We start from the raw sequence: 18,145 nt of genomic DNA on the forward strand, positions 1-18,145 counted from the left end.
GTGTGTGCTAAAAAGATTATGTTGTGGCACGAGTCGTGAGAGAAAGCAGCTTGCAGCAAGGAATGAGAGCTATCCCATGGGAGACATAACTTTACTGTCGCAGTCTACGAAAAGTGAACGAGTTTAAGTTAGAATTAAGATGTGTTCTAATATGTACCTAAGATAGTAAAACGCATGAAACTACCGTGAGACTCACTCATATTAAAAATATTGACCCGGATCACTCACGTCTTAAATCGAGTTTAGCTCGCCATGTTTCGGGCTAATCCGTAGCCCTTCGTCTTCGGAGCAACGCGACTAGTAGTGCGCGTTTTAGTCGCGTTGCTCCGAAGACGAAGGGCTGCGGATTAGCCCGAAACATGTCGAGCTAAACTCGATTTAAGACGTTGAGTGATCCGGGTCAATATATTTAATATAGTAAAACGCGCTGAAAGGTGTCCTTACTCGTTTAATGGGCTAGTGTTTTGAATTTTTTTAATTAGTCCGTCAATTAGATTGTATTATTAGAAAATAGAAACAAAAAATTATGAAGATATAGCCAAATTTAGTCTAACATTTGGTAGCATGGTGAACGGTTGTGTTGCTCTGAAGATGAGCTCTGGTTGAGTTCGACACGCGTCAGTGTACTGTGGTGGTGGTAATAGTTAGATCTGTGTGACTTGTGTGATCTTACCTACAGTGTGGAGGTGGAGGAACTGCATGAACACACATTTCTTGCATAAACATAGCTATCATAAGGTCGCGGGTGAGCAAAGTAATTGTTTCAGTTCATTGATACGGACCTCCGCAAAGTAACGCCTGATCCAATAAATTATTTGGAGATTAAATTTCCAGTTAGAGACCAGTTAAATTTCCGCGACTCTTTTTAGCACCGTGTGACGTCACGAGCCCCCACTCCCGAACTTCGACGGCTTCATCTTTATAATTTTTTGTTTGATTGACAAAATTGATAATCTAATTCACGGAATAAATAGAATATTTTTTTTACCCATGAACTGCCCAATTGTAGAGCGTTCGTGTTTCCTTTGCTACTTGCTAGGGGCTAAGAAGATACCTGTCAGTGTGTATGAACGTAACGCAAAGGCAGAAAGCAGTAGCAATTTTTTTTTATTCAACTGGATGGCAAACGAGCAAGTGGGTCTCCTGATGATAAGAGATCACCACCGCCCATAGACACCTGCAACACCAGGGGGATTGCAGATGCGTTGCCAACCTAGAGGCCTAAGATGGGATACCTCAAGTGCCAGTAATTTCACCGGCTGTCTTACTCTCCACGCCGAAACACAACAGTGCAAGCACTGCTGTTTCACGGCAGGATTAGCGAGCAAGATGGTGGTAGCAATCCGGGGGGACCTTGCACAAGGTCCTACCACCTGCTGCAAATTGAAACCAAATAAAATATTTACCTACTGAAATAAAATTTGAGTTGGCCAAAATAGTCAATAAGTATCTAACTCCGCTTTGTAACCTTAATACGTTAGAGGAAGGAGAAAAAATAATACTTATTTTTGATTTTGATGTCCAGTAGGGTTCTTACATTTGAGCAAAAATTTGATCAAAAATATGTGAATGCGTATTTGCATACGTATGTATGTAAATACTTTATTGTACATAAAACACAAAAAGAATACAAAAGAAAACAACAAAACAAAAAGAGTTCAAAGGCGAACTTATCCCTAAATGGGATCTTTTCAAGCTAACATAGTTGCTGCTTATATGTGTAGTAGCTTTTGCCCGAGGCTTCGCCCGCGTGGAATTCGGTTATCGCGCGCTGTTCCCTCGGGAACTGAGCATTTTTCCGGGATAAAAGTAGCCTATGTCACTCTTAGGCCCATAAACTATCTCTATGCCAAACATGACGTTGATCCGTCGCTCCGTTTCGGCGTGAAAGACGAACAAACATACAAACACACACACTTTCGCATTTAAATATATATTATTAGTAAGGATGTATATGCCTCTATTGTTAACGGCGTAGATACGTGTTCAGATTTTTTTGATCGAGTTTTTGTCAAACTTTAAACCAAAAATTGCTAAAAGTGGCTCCGATGCGGTAACGTTTCGTGTGCTCTGCCTACCCCATTTGGGAATAGATCGTGATGTTTGTGTGTGTGTGTGTGTGTGTGTTTTACTCAGCAGAAGTTTAAGAACTCGACTGTAAAATCTGTAAATCAAGCAACTCAACGACTAGTCTCGTATTGTAATACCTTCGTCAGTCATAATTTCATAAAAATAACAAAAATAATTTACTTGGTCGACTATTACTTACTCCTTATTAGCATAAAGTTGCCTACCTAGGTACCTATAGTATTTACCAAGGTACAACACGGTTTGATTAATGGTGTTTACTGTTGAATACCGCTTCCTCGGACAAGGTAAATAATTGGTAGATTAGAATATAATTAGTTTAGAGCGTCAGCTTTGATGCTCCATACATGTGTGTATTGCTGCTGTACTGTATGTACCTATGTACTTTTGTGAGGAGAAAATAAATGATTTTATTATTATTATACAATTATAGGCGTGTTCAAGCGATGTTTTGTTTTCGGAAGGTATTTAATCGATGGCAATAGGAAATGACCGTGATTTTTTTGTATTTTTAAACACCTTGTTTTGGCAAGAATTCTAAAATCGCTTTTGTGAATTTCAACATCCGCATAGCAATTAAGTTCAAATGTGCGAGAACGGAAATAATCCCAGCGTATATTTTCAAACAAGTTGATTGACACGCCCAAACATCTTTTAGAGATTCCATTATATCTCGTTTTGTTAAGCGAGATTAAACAGCGATGTTCTTTGTAAGACTTGACTGATTAAATGTTGAGTGTAAAAATCCGTTAAAGCATTATTAAATAGCTGTTTGTAATATAAAGCCAGAGCTTTCGCTTTCTAAATTTGAGTACTTACCTAGGTATTGTACATATTGATTTCTAGGTTTAAACTACACTCAGATATAAATAAACAAGTTATATAGTCCCTCAATACTTATGATGTAAAATTGAAAATTTTGAGTAGGTTTTTTTCTTATAACACATATATTTTTTTCTTGTAAAAGCCTACAGTGAAATAAGTAGAGGCATTAATAAGTCCTTTATGATTTAAATAAACGTTTTACATAAGTCTAAGTCTCTCCGTTTATTAGATTGGATTTAGTAGATTGTCTTTTTTTGTGAGCAGAGAGCAATTTGTTTGTAACATGTTGTTTTGTTATTACACGATAATGTAGGTACTCGAAATAATAAAACAGTTATACCAACATAATTAATCTGTATTTATATACCGTAATATAACATGTCTGTAAAAATAATGTAAGCGATATAAGGCACTTAATATTGTCATTAATATATTGTAAAATAGATACTTATTTTATGTGAAAATAATTATTAACAATTTCAAATAGGCAACATGTATTTTCAGGCAATATCTCTACATTAATTTAGTAAGAGCAGTAATTATTATGAACTGTAAGATAAACAATTGAGTAAGATTTAAACAATGGTGAAAAATATTTAATGATTAAACTCATACATAAGTCACAGGGATCTCTTCTTCGGGATCTTTTTACTTGCGTTGTTGTCTGTCTATTACTATAAACATAATTATACTTTGTATGCTCTGAAAGTTACACTAAGTCATATATTGATGCCTTCCGCCTATTGGTCGACTAACTTTGTGTTATCACCAAAATTAAACGATTAATTAAGAGGATATTTCCAACAAGCCCTTATCCTTAATTCAACTTATCTATAAAAGCGTGACTTCCTTGACATTGGAACACATTGTAAGTGTACCATGTAAAACTAGCAGTTTTACGTTAACAAGACTACAATGGAATAAACGTAAATAAAAAATATATCACAAGAATAAAAGGCTTAATTAATAACATTTATAAAAAATAATGATAATTAACAACCCAATCAGATATTATAATTAATTCGGAAAAATAATTAATGACAATTGTATTTAATAATGATAAATGAAAACAATTAAGGAATTGATGTAAAAATGATGATGATTATTTGCACTTTTTAAGGGCTCACTATATTTCCACATAAATTAAACCAATATTATTTTTAATATAAAAAAATGTCTGATTAAAACAAAATACCCACTTAAAAAAATGGTTGGGTTAAGTTAGTTAACATTACAATTAACATACATCGTCAACTGAACTTCTGGAGGTCAAAAATTAGTTTCAATCAGACACCAACATTAAGTAGGTAACCACGTCTAAAGGAATTTTAATGGATTGACTGATCACTGCGAAGAAATTACCATAAACTTACTAGCGTAGTTACATTTTTTGAGCTTGCATAACAGCGTCATCAAGTATCGTATTTGCTATTACATTGATTGGTGATCAAATAGTAGAATATATTAAAAATATTAAAACAGTTTTAAGGAGTGTAAGTCTGTTCGCGGAGTACTCCGTGTACCATGGTGCGTAGCGACTGCGGCTTACAGTATTCCTCCAGCCAGTTGAACACGCCTGCAGAGAACTCCGCAAAGTTGTTGGTGGGCACCGACTCGAACGACTCGTATAACTTGTCCATTATACCCTGAAACTAAGGTAAGGAAAAATTAATAGATTGGAGTGCTACATTGCGGGCATCTACCCGCATCTTCCAGAGAACCGTGAAGTCATAGCGAAAACTAGTATATTCATACAAACGGTGATAACGATTTCAGCCTCCTAAACATCATTGGATTTCGACGAATTTCTAATATCTAGGTGTATGTTATCAGTTGACAAAAATCTAGGTTTGTTGTAGGTACATTAAAAAAAAATCTAAGATTAATTAATTATAGACAATCAGATCATGGCTGAAATTAAGCTATCCCTATTTAAGTGTTTTCAAAAGAAATTACTTAATTAAATTGAAAAAAAAAACGAAACATGTGTATCTTTTGTGTTGACTGGTACGAGGCGGGACTTTATTACTGTTTGTATGAAACTAATCAAAAAAAATCCTCTTACCATGGGGTGAAATTTTGAACGTGATACAAAATCAGCGTTACAAGCTCAGTTACTGGACAATATAATAAACTGATTAATATTTCAATTTGCGGTTTCTAAACATTATTCCAAACATTAATCTGCCACAGCGGAACGTGCAAAAATATCTGACACGCCCTTGAAATAGAGTCGTATCAGATATTTATGCACGCTCTTGTTGTTTCAGATATTGGTTCTGGTGACTGCGCCTGAATTAATTTCAACAAGTATGAACGATAATGAACATCTTAAATTAAGCCTGAAACAAATTCTGTATCACGTTCAAAATTTCATCACGTATTGGTAAGGAAGATGAAACCATTGCTATTCCGCGAAACTAGGACAAGTCAGTGATAATGTGCATCTGTTATGCACGGTCACGAGTGTGTTATATAATTCTTCCTTGAATGGTAAAACGGTTTATGACAAGCAGGAAGGCGATTTGTGCAAATAAAAAGACTAGGTATTCGTAATGAAGTAGGAAAGTACTTATCCATGTAAGAGCAAGAAATGCCATAGATAGGTACTTTATTTTCATTACCAGCTTTGTGAACAAGTAGGTACATACAAATTTGTTAAATTTTAAGTATTATATTATAATGTTTTTGATGACGACACTTTAATAATGCGTTATTAAAAAAATTACGCCACTAATTGGGATGTCCCAATTTTTGACAACGTATAATAAATCGAAAACCGTTTGGAGAAATAGGCTTAGCGAAGCGTTTTCAGAAATAAGATTCCAAAAATATGATAAACTGAATAAAATAAACAAAATTTAAGTAATGACCTTCATTTGACCGCTGCAGTGTACCATCACAAAGGCAGTTATAAAGCAGGTCTACACTCTAAAGCAAATTGACAGTTTGAAATGTTGCTGTCCTGCTTATAATAGCAAAGAGTGACAAAGATAGAACTTTAATCACATGATGCGCACCCGGCTTTAAACAGTTGTCATTTCTCGTAAAGTCCGAAATGTATACGAGTATTTCCAATGTATTTTTACAAATTAAATTATTAAATTACGACGTTACTAGTGAATATAAAAAATGTTAAATATCAGATTTTAATAAAAAATATCTATTTACTATCACACCATTAAACAAACAAAACTATTTAATTTAGGACCCTAAACCGTGCTTGTATTATTGTCACATTGTAATGCCACAGATTATGTTATGTACGACCTGAATTTTTCTAGGCAATGGAACGTGGATGTCTCACTGTGACGTCATCCAGCATATTTTGTAAAAAAAATATAAAAAATTAAATACTTATCCTAATTAAAAATCAATGAAAATGGTATCTTAAAATATCCTATTCTTTCCAAAAATAAAATAAAAACTATAGGTTATTTTTTTTGGTGCATCCCAATTGATTAAATACGCCATTTAATAAATTATTAGTAAGTTGTTTAATTAAAAACACGTTAGTAAGGATATTAAGAATTCGTATTTTTTATTGAAGTCATCCATCATTAATGAATCAATATTCATAAAATCATTTGTCGTTTGTTGGTGACTAATCTATTAACGCACAGTGTATTTATTATTTCAGAGAGCGAACCTCAAAATTAGACATTAATGACGTTGTAATAAGAACCACGACACGCGTCATCGTGAATGACTCTACCTATAGGCTAGGTACATAACAAAATAATTTAAAAAAACCGGCCAAGAGCGTGTCGGACACGCCCGAAATAGGGTTCCGTAGCCATTACGAAAAAATAAAGTTTGTTTGTTTGTTTGTTTATACTCTTTATTGTACAAAAAGGAAAAACATAAATAAAAGTAGTGTTAAGTAAAAAGGCGGACTTATCCTTGCAGGTATCTCTGCCAGTCAACCTTTGAGTGGTAGAGGAGCAATCAAAAAACAAGGATCGACAAATAGAGCAAAACATTTGAATAAATATAACGCACCTTTAGAATGAAAACGACACAATTCGAAATATTCACATTACTAAAAAAAAACATAAAATAAAAAGAAACAAATTATCCGACTGCCAAAACTAAAAGGAATAAAATAAGCCTAGTGGTCTAGAACTGTTAAGTAGCTAATTTAAAGTTCAACAGTCGGGACCCATTACTAAGAGTGTTTGAGCGTCACGATTTAAATGGGTCCCGACTGTTGAACTTTAAATTAGCTACTTAACAGAGTTCTAGACCACTAGGCTTATTTTCTTCCTTTTAGTTTTGGCAGTCGGGTTTTTTTTTTTTTTAATTTAATGTCTTATTTTACTCTTTTTTGATATTTATGTGAAAACGGTAGATTAAAAGTATTATAACCCGTATACAATTAGAATGGGCCAATTATTAGCTTTCATTTGATACCCATATTGTTACAATACAAAAATTGTATGCAGACGCCATATTGAAATATTAGGGTGTTACCAGACCAATCGATCGATTATCGATCGACGGCATCGATCGACGTCGATCGAAGTTGATCGACTGGTCTGGTAGGAACAATCGATCGACGTCGACCAATCGGTTCTACCATCGCTCGAAGTCGATCGACTGGTCTGGTAGGAACAATCGATCGACGGATACCGGTTGACGTCGATCGATTTATAAATCGATCGATTATCGATCGACGGCATCGATCGACGTCGATCGACTGGTCTGGTAGGAACAATCGATCGACGTCGACCAATCGGTTCTACCATCGATCGAATCCAATGATACCTCATATGTTGAAATCCGTCTAGCCGTTTAGGCTGCAGCGAGGACCAAAGAAATGGACATACATACCCAACCCACATACATACATACATACATACATAGATACGCTTGAAAAACATAACCCTCCTTCGGGCAGTCGGGTTATAAACGGGTAAAGAACATTTTGAATAGTGTCGGTTTCGTTCTATATGTGCGATAAATGCATATGTAAACCTCAAATACCTAACTATATACAATAAATATATAGCACATAATATAAAACATTAATATATCTATAACTAAATATAAAATAAAATACATAAATACACACATTTACATACAATACATAAATAACACGAGTAATATTTTTCTAAGGATTTCGTATTTTGTACGGAATATTCCAAGTTAAGTTAGGTATATTTTATACCTTAGGCTGCTATTCATTCTTAAACTACTAATAATTCTCAAGAAAACTTATCCGTTATAGTTTTCCTTGTAAGTTTAATATACTTTCTACCATCCTAATTTTTTTCAAATTTTTCCACCCATCGGTTTAGATTTTAGAGGAGGGGGGGGGACGCTCGATTTTAATGAAAATTTGCACTTTAAAGTTGAATATTTTGCAAACAAATCACTGAATCGAAAAATCGTTTTAGCAACCCCCTAATTATTTTAAAAGACCTATACCCCAAACAAAAACAAAAAAAACCCTTTTCGTCTATGGGAAGTACTCTAAAAAAAATTTTTGTTATTTTTTTACTGTGCTATTTTGTCGGCATAGCTTACATATATATATTGGTGCAAAATTACAGCTTTCTAGCATTGATAGTCCCTGAGCAAAGCCGCGGGCGGACGGACAGACAGACATGGCGAAACTATAAGGTTTCTTTTTTTGCCATTTTGGCGACGCGTGTGTACTATCGAGGAAACTGAATCACGTACCAGGGTGGAACTTTTGTGCTACTAATGTCATGTTGACATCCCATCTATACATTTGCCAAAGAAATCATAGTGAAATTTATTACGAAAAGGTTCCACCCTGGTACGTGATTCAGTTTCCTCAACTGTACCACTTCTGTATACTTACACAGTTTTTGTACATATTAGTCTAAATAAACGCTTTTAAACATTTGCGCCAAAACCATAATTAAATGTTTATTTGTCCGAGCATATCATAACGTAATATCCTGTTTTAAATAAACGATGTAGGTGTTCTAAGCAGGGGGCTAAAACGAAATTCGAAAATCGAAGTTCGTATCGTACCGTCCCTCTCACTCTCGTATTAAATAATATTAGCGTCAGCGGGGTGGTAAGATACGAAGTTCGAATTTTGCACTTCGTAGCATAGGGCGAGGTTCTACTTACAACTTGAAATTTGTCTTGGTCGGTTAGCCTCTGCTCGTTGTGTCCGGGCACGGAGTGCTGGGCTTTCACGATCTGTTCGTAGTTAGCTTGCATGATGCGGAGTGCGACCACGTCTTTGCGGAGCGCGTTCCGCTCGTCTTCCTGTCTACGCCTCTGCTGGAGCAGATACTGTATGTAGTCTATGGACTTTTGCAGCACCTGTAACATGTAAACATTAAAAAGATAAATTAAATGGATCGAATCTAGCAGATGAAAAAAGAGAATGTTAAAACGGCATCAAATTAAAAATCAGAGTCAAACAATGGTATCCAGAAAATGGTGGTTGTACAGTCACCAGCACCAATATCTGACACAACAAGCGTGCATACATATCTGATACGACTCTATTTCTAGGGCCGGAAGGACGTGTCAGATATTTTTGCACGCTCCGCTGTGGCAGATATTAATGCTGGTGACTGTACGTAAAGTAGTTTTTACACTAATACGCTCCTGTATAAATTTATATTTTCTAACGTATAGAATAGCTACAGGGCACCATCATCGTATACATCGGAGCTGTCGAGGTGCTCAAAAAATATCCGAACACGCATAATAATACTAATCAAGAGACTCTCGCTAGATGGCTGGATCAAGGGCCAGATACAGAAGGCGGTACTTCTGGACACGGCACGCATCGTCCGAAGGTTCCTCACTCTGCGGCCCTGACCACTGGTAGCTTGGGCCCTGCCCCGCCACCGACGGCAAACTAGGTTAGGTTTTTACAATATTTTTTATTTTGTTTGTATTTTTTTGTAGTTTACTTTATTATAATTATTGTAAAAACCTTAACTAAGAATGTAAATAAATAAAGGGAATAATAATAATAATGACGATGATGATTTACCATCAACTTCAGCCGTATGACTCTGTACTATACTCTGTTGAAGAAATATATAGTACGCAAAAATACTATATTTCAGTTAGTTTTTTCTTACGCATGCGTTTGGTTTATGAATGAACTGTTTTCTCTTCAAAGTGCCTACTGTAATCTGTGCCGTGCCCGATTTAAGAATAAGATAGACCCATATATTTCCGTGGAATTTGTAATAAAAGGCGAATAGGTCACAATATGTGAGAGTGGGCATAGCATAGCAGGGTAAATATTCAGCGTTTTTTTCGTCATTATCATTTCAGCAGGTACCTATTATAAAAGAGATAACGCTCTGGGTTAAATTTCTATGAAAACTGAAGACCATACCGATGCTAAATCTAGCGTGATCAACACTTTCGCGAGTAGTTAGTCCGTTGTGCTAATAAGCGTGAGATGATAATGACGTATATAACCGACTGGGCAAAAGGCTCGTATATTCACCCAGCAACACATTCACATTACGACCACGACAGTCGACAACTCTGTGAAGAGTACAGCGACATAGAAGAGAAGAGACTATATTTCATTTCATTTTTATCAGTGTACTATATTTTTTATACCTTGGGCTGGAAAATACTACATTTGCCCAAGAAATATTTGCCAACTGTACCTTACCTATAGCTGTAATCCGCACTTAGGTCTCTATTAAAGTGATGTTTCAGTACAAGTACAATAAATATCTATACCCATACAGTACAGGGTAATATTTTTTTATAAACTAAAGACAAAGGATAATAATATTGCTTGTGAAAGGGATTGAACCTATCCCCTACCTACTTCCTGTAACAGAGCCGGTTTATGTAGGGATCATTATGTAGCTCAGGATCTCAGGGATTCCCAACCAGTGGGAGGCACGGCACCCCACCTGGGGGGCGCGTTTTATTGTTTGTTTAATTTTCTTATTTCGATTCCTCATTTCGGCTAGTATTTTTGCATAAAACGTCGAGTGAGATGCTTAGGCTAAAAGCTTGGGAATTTCTGATCTAGCTACTCCATGTATTGACACCAAGAATCTTAATTTAGAGCAAAATTATATTGTATGTACCTACATTGCTGAAGCGAGTATTTTTTGCTGGCACCGAGCAGAGATTGTTTGTACCTGTGTTGCCTGGATCATAACTTTTTAATAAACGTAAAAGAGTTTGGAGTTATCGCCGCGTTATTTTCGAGCGTGCCATCTCCTTTACTCATGAACTAGTAGACATAATAATATCAAATGGCATGAGACCTGTTCCGAAATAATCTTTCTTATCAGTGCACAAATACTTCAAAAAGTATCTACCTAACAAAGAGAATGATAGGCACCTTGAAAGATGGTTCTGTACAAAGTTCAAATGAGCGATCTCTTGGTTCAGTCTTTACATACTGATGTAAAATGACCTCTTTATTTTATAGGTTTTACTGTTAATGGTTTAATTATAAGTTTTATATTCAGAGACACTAGGTATGTACCTAAAACATACATATATAGGTATGTACATGCGTGAGTAGATTAACATTACATATATATTTCGATTCTATATTTTTGTACTGTATTCTTTTCTTAAAAGACAGTAGCGCTGTAATCCTTAGTATTTTGTCTAGCTTTACATTTCAAGGATAGGTTAAAAGTTTATGACAGCAAAAGGCAGGACAAAAATGGAAAGGAATTATATAAAAGAAATATGTTTATCTTTTTGATAACATTGAATGCAAAAAATAGACATAATTTACATTAAAGACTTATCGTAATTTTATTTAATAATACAAATGTAATAGCAAAGTGTCTCATCATTACAAGCAAAAATTCCATAATGTGAAATAAATGCAAATAAGTTTTTATCATCTTCCGGATGCTTTACACCAAGCACTATTACTAAGCTGATAACAATAATATAGATATATCCATATATCAAGCTCCACTTCTAACAAGTTTCCAATCTGCACCAATCTTGGGTGAGAACTACAGCCAAAGCCTTCTCATTCGGAGAGGAAGCTTGTGCTCTGCAGTGGAACATATATATTCGCTGAGATGATACTTATGACACTTGCAAAATCGCTTAATGCTTCTAATGTCTGTGAATGATGACTGGACAAAACACCTTTTTAATAAAATTATAATACATAAACATAATCAACATTATTCAACAAGTTGTTCCTTAATTCCTCATCAAACAGTTATCAACATTGGAGGAATCATTGTACCAATAGATTGTTTGACACCATTGACTAATTACAAAACACTGCTCTAAATCGAAACATGGGTTTTTGGGATGAAATCAAAACCTTTTGACATAAACAGTACTTAAGCATACAAAATTTACATTAAGCTTTGACATGTACATATTAATGTTGAATTAAATATATGATTATAAACATCTGAAAAAGTTTGTGCTTTTTTCTGAAAAAAAAAACCGGCCATGAGCGTGTCGGACACGCCCGAAATAGGGTTCCGTAGCCATTACGAAAAAATTAAGTAATGTTTTTTCTAAGGATTTCGTATTTTGTACGGAATATTCCAAATTTAGGTATATTTCATACCTTAGGCTGCTATTTACTCTTAAACTACTAATAATTCTCAAGAAAACTTAACCGTTATAGTTTTCCTTGTAAGTTTGATATACTTACTACCATCCTGAATTTTTTCAAATTTTTCCTCCCACCGGTTTAGATTTTACAGGATGGATGCTTGATTTTAATGAAAATTTGCACTTTAAAGTTGAATATTTTGCAAACAAATCACTGAATCCAAAAATTGTTTTAGCAACCCCCTAATGGTTTACAAAAGACCTATCCAACGATACCTCACACTACAAGGTTAAATGAGAAAAAAAAAATCACCCCTACTTTACGTCTATGGGAGGTAATGTAAAAAAAATTGTTATTAAATTTTTTATTGTACCATTTTGTCGGAATAGTTTACATATATATTTGTGCAAAATTACAGCTTTCTAGCATTGATAGTCCTTGAGCAAAGCCGCGGACAGACAGACATGGCGAAACTATAAGGGTTCCGTTTTTGCCATTTTGGCTATGGAACCCTAAAAACCTTCAATTTTTATGTGCCTTTCGCACTAACCTTTAGATAAGGTAAGTAGTAAGTCATAGTTTGGATAATTGAGGTTCTACTTTATGTCAATTATTATATTGGTGGTGTCAAGTAGCCTATTGAAGAAGTTATATTATTCCAAAAATTTATTGAATACAGTACACTAAACCGAAACAACTGGAGGTCTGTGGGAGAGGCCTAAGTTCAACAGTGCAGTAGATGTCCTATGGCTGATATGAGTGTACTACTAGTGTTGTGAAGACTTACCGCAGCCTTACTCGGCTTGTAGCCGGAAGCATCTGACTGCTGGCAAGTAGGGACCAGGTCTTGCAGAGAATCATACCCTTTCTTTATGGCATCCCTCCTCTTCTGTTCTGCCTGAAATGAATACAATATCAAATAAAGAAAGAGCAATAAAATACAATTTAGTGGAAAAATATTGATATCTACCAGTTGGGATCCTTTCCACTGCCATAATTTTATAAGTCATAATGTAATGTTAATGTTTGTCATAATTATTGTTAGTCATAATTTTATGTCCCCCTGAAACCGTAAATAATTTCATAATTTGTTAAATGACTATCCTGTAGAACTCTATAGGTTAGGTTAGGTTTGTTTTATAACAATTCTGTAAAATGAATGGTTTCAGAGAAAAAAAGAATTATGTCAAACATTACTAAATGACACAGAGTACATATATAACTATTTAGTCATTTGACTAACAATTTTCTACCAGTCAATATAGACCCCTACCAGTTTCATGTCACTGTAATATTGGTATTTTGGCACAAGCAATAGGCCTGTGGCAAACCATATGTATTAGTTACCGAGTACTTCATCTGATTTGAAGTAATAAATTGTTACTCACAAATACGTCTTTTTACCCGTATAACCCGTATAGGTTGTACTCTGTTCTGGTTATAATGTCATTCTTTCATTATTTTACTAAGAGTAGCACGTTCAACCAAATAAAACAACTCTTCAGCTTTATAATATTGTTATAAATTAAAATTAAATATTATAATTATAATATTAGTTTAGATTTATTACAAACCGCTTTAAAAAAATCAGTTACTGTGCCTCACATCTATATAGACCAACAAAACGATAATTCGGTTTTGCTTTGTATAAAGTATGTTTGTTCATACTGTACGGTGACGGGATGCGGTGTTCAAAAGTAATGATAGGAGTTACAATACAATAGTAACAAGTACTGGTTCATAAAGTAACAAATACAATACAGGTAAGTACCAAGGTTTTCGTTACTTTTACAGCCCTGACAAGCAATGTTTGTAAGTGCATGACCAAGACAAGCTGGGCTCTTTGATGATGTGAGGTTTTTAATTTTATTTTAACATTTTTTCCATGTCCACAAATACATATATTGTTGTTGCTACTGCAATACCACATAACTACCATTTTCCATAAGGTACAATTTTCATTGTCAGAACAGTACAATGTTAGTACTGTTAGTACAGTGAAAATTACACCTTATGGAAAAAGCTAGTTCCGCAGTATTGCAGTAGCAACAACAATATGTACATACCCATAAGATTTAAGGCAGTAGTAGGCTGTTTGGACCTATTTATGCAAACAGGATCCAACCCACACTCCTGTCAAAATTGAGTTAAATACACAGAAAGCTTTTAAAATGCACCTTCTATCGACCTACTTAAATATCAAATTGATCTAGCAACTATCTCATATCAAAACATTAAGTCAACAAAGTTACCAAACGTGATAGCAACAACCTCATAATAAGCTAATAAGATTCATGCTGTATGATAACTCTGTATTCTACAAAATGTTAATGTTTTATTTTTTATAAATGGATCCATGTCGCTTGGTTCCCCATAATCGCAAATTTATTTATTTTTAGAAGGGACCATGTGGGTTGAATCCCGTTTGCAAAATAAAAACTGACGCAGTCTAAATTTTCATAAGGGACCATGCGGGTGGATCTCGTTTGCAAAATAAAAACTGACGGACTCAAAATTTTCACAAGGGACCATGCGGGATGGATCTTGTTTGCAAAACAAAAATTGACAAAGCCTAAACTTTCATAAAGATTCACACAATATGGTTACTTGTTAAATTTAATTGGACCTATTTATGCAAACAGGATCCAACCCACACGTGGCTAGTTTTGAGAAAAATCGGTTTTTGTTTAAAACATGCGAACAAAATTTCTATAAACATCTAAAAAAAGTTTGAATGCAAAATTTTAGACAACGGTAAGTTTTTTGTTGTCTAATACTCGTATTCCAAAAAGTAATAATATTTAGGGACGTTTTTCTTCAAAAAGTCAATGGATCTTTTTTGCAAAAATGCTCATGTGTGGGTTGGTTCCTATTTGATTTAATAGAAATTAAAATTGTAAATAATATAATAAAATATACATGTTATTTCAATTTACTTTATTGAAAATAAATGCTTATACTTACAGGAAATCTTTTTTACCATTAAAAGTTCTAGAAAAAATAAAAAATTGTGAATAATCAAATCATACATTTCAAAACATCACTCATTTACTAAAAGAATATAAAACAGAATCTCAGTTTTCTTTTTTACCATTAAAAAGTTCTAGAAAAAATAAAAACTTGTGAATAATCATACATTTCAAAACATGAAAAGAATATAAAACAGAATCTCAGTTATCGAAATAATTTTCTTCCAACTCGAAGTCAAGTTCACCAGAAAAGCCTTCCAGGTCATCTTCAATATGTTTGTCTGCATCGAGATTGACGTAAAAACTGTGGTACTCCTGAGGAATCAGGTGCAGAAGGCTCTTTAAGTCTTTCAACTTTGCCTCTGGTATTGGTTTTCCTGTAGGCCAAAGAGGCTCCATTATTTCTTTTGAAATAGCTGGTTGCCTCACGCGACCAATTTTTTTAATGTCTAATTCCTTAAAATCTTCATAAAAGTTCGACCGCATGTAAATCTTGTACATTTCACCTTTTTTTAGTTCAATTTCTTTAGTACCTAACCATGACACTTTATCCCCATCAGTAGTTTTTTTTTCTGTTTGTGATGCTTTTCTCTAATTTTAGTGACGATAAAAAGTCGTTTTGGTTCATGCGGTGAACTATCATGAGCGGATGGAAAAGGTGAAATGTACAAGATTTACATGCGGTCGAACTTTTATGAAGATTTTAAGGAATTAGACATTAAAAAAATTGGTCGCGTGAGGCAACCAGCTATTTCAAAAGAAATAATGGAGCCTCTTTGGCCTACAGGAAAACCAATACCAGAGGCAAAGTTGAAAGACTTAAAGAGCCTTCTGCACCTGATTCCTCAGGAGTACCACAGTTTTTACGTCAATCTCGATGCAGACAAACATATTGAAGATGACCTGGAAGGCTTTTCTGGTGAACTTGACTTCGAGTTGGAAGAAAATTATTTCGATAACTGAGATTCTGTTTTATATTCTTTTCATGTTTTGAAATGTATGATTATTCACAAAAGTTTTTATTTTTTCTAGAACTTTTTAATGGTAAAAAAGAAAACTGAGATTCTGTTTTATATTCTTTTAGTAAATGAGTGATGTTTTGAAATGTATGATTTGATTATTCACAATTTTTTAATTTTTTCTAGAACTTTTTAATGGTAAAAAAGATTTCCTGTAAGTATAAGCATTTATTTTCAATAAAGTAAATTGAAATAACATATGTATATTTTATTATATTATTTACAATTTTAATTTCTATTAAATCAAATAGGAACCAACCCACACATGAGCATTTTTGCAAAAAAGATCCATTGACTTTTTGAAGAAAAACGTCCCTAAATATTATTATTTTTTGGAACACGAGTATTAGACAGCAAAAAAACTTACCGTTGTCTAAAATTTTGCATTCAAACTTTTTTTTAGATGTTTATAGAAAATTTTGTTCGCATGTTTTAAACAAAAACCGATTTTTCTCAAAACTAGCCACGTGTGGGTTGGATCCTGTTTGCATAAATAGGTCCGTTTTAAGTTGACAATTAGTTCAGGCTATTTTGCATGAATAATTATATACCCATGCAAAAAAAAAACTGCAGTGTAGGGTTCCATACAAAAATTTTGCATATCTTACTAATAATAATAATAAACATTTATTTCGGAAAACTTGGTTCCATAAAAAATACAACAGCTCCTTAGAGTTATCGAAATTTGACACTTGATCTGGAATAACACAAAGGTTAAATTTTTAGGTGACCTCAGTTCAAATTTGGCTACATTAGGCTACTCAAGCTGTGAAAAATGGCGATATCAGGTTCCCAGTTGTTGGCAACACTGCTACAGAACTTTAACAATATCAAAGTATCACGGTTCAGTCTTGATAATGCAAGCTGAAAGTTTTGCTTGTCTTGGTTAGATTAGTCAGTAGTACAGTAGTTCTTACCTGAGTGTGCGCTTCTCGTCTTCTTTCTTTAAAACTTATTGCCGATACCTTGTTGTCACCACTATCATCATCATCTTCTGTAATAAAGTTGCTTTTATATATAAAAATTATACACAAAACACGAGGTGCAATAGGTACAAATAAACTGTTGTTATCGGGTACCTGAGTTATGATTAGAAGATGTCGGTGTTTGGTGTATGTTCTGAATGGAACCACTACTACCACACCTCGGGTACATTGCGGAGCAACACAACTAGTATTTTATTCAGTATATTTTCTATATTTTGTTTACAGTTAAGGTCATTTCATTATCTTACAGCCAAAGTTTAACTTAATATTGACACCAATCGCAAGGCAAATTTATAAGAGTTAACCACTTAGTTTTATTACTAGGTGATTTTATAACAAAAATCAACACAAGTAAATTAAATTGCGTAATAAATAACGTGATGAAACTAATACAACTAAACGTCAAACATCAGTCAAACTCAAACATGCTTCTATTCTATAGAACTGTCAGACTCAGACGCGTTCGAACGTTGAAATGGATGTGAAAGTTTTAAAACTGCTGCCATCTGTACTATGTTAACGAAACTTCTTAGTCTTCGTCAGGCGAGGAGTGCAATAAATGTATGAATACATCATACGTTTTGATGACAAGATTGAATAATATGATGTATGTAAATACTTTATTGTACAAAAAAAAACAACAAAACAAAAAGAGTACAAAGGTGAACTTAAAAATAAAATAAAAATAGTAAAGTAAAAAACAGCTCGCTACGCTCGTCGTCGCACTTAAAG

General features: G+C 34.1%; 1 protein-coding gene across 1 annotated transcript; it reads right to left on the reverse strand.

Annotated features, from left to right (window-relative positions):
• Window positions 1-1,226: 1,226 nt before the first annotated feature.
• On the reverse strand, window positions 1,227-17,836 carry bigmax (helix-loop-helix-leucine zipper transcription factor bigmax). Its single transcript, XM_074086972.1, has 5 exons — window positions 17,507-17,836; window positions 17,345-17,421; window positions 13,227-13,337; window positions 9,022-9,219; window positions 1,227-4,565 (listed from the first exon to the last, which is right to left on the reverse strand). Exons 1-5 carry the CDS (start codon window positions 17,580-17,582, stop codon window positions 4,398-4,400), a joined length of 630 nt encoding a protein of 209 aa, XP_073943073.1. The 5' UTR covers window positions 17,583-17,836; the 3' UTR covers window positions 1,227-4,397.
• Between the last annotated feature and the right edge of the window lie 309 nt (window positions 17,837-18,145).

The sequence above is a fragment of the Choristoneura fumiferana genome, chromosome 4 (assembly GCF_025370935.1).
Source record: "Choristoneura fumiferana chromosome 4, NRCan_CFum_1, whole genome shotgun sequence".
NCBI classification, from domain to species: domain Eukaryota; kingdom Metazoa; phylum Arthropoda; class Insecta; order Lepidoptera; family Tortricidae; genus Choristoneura; species Choristoneura fumiferana.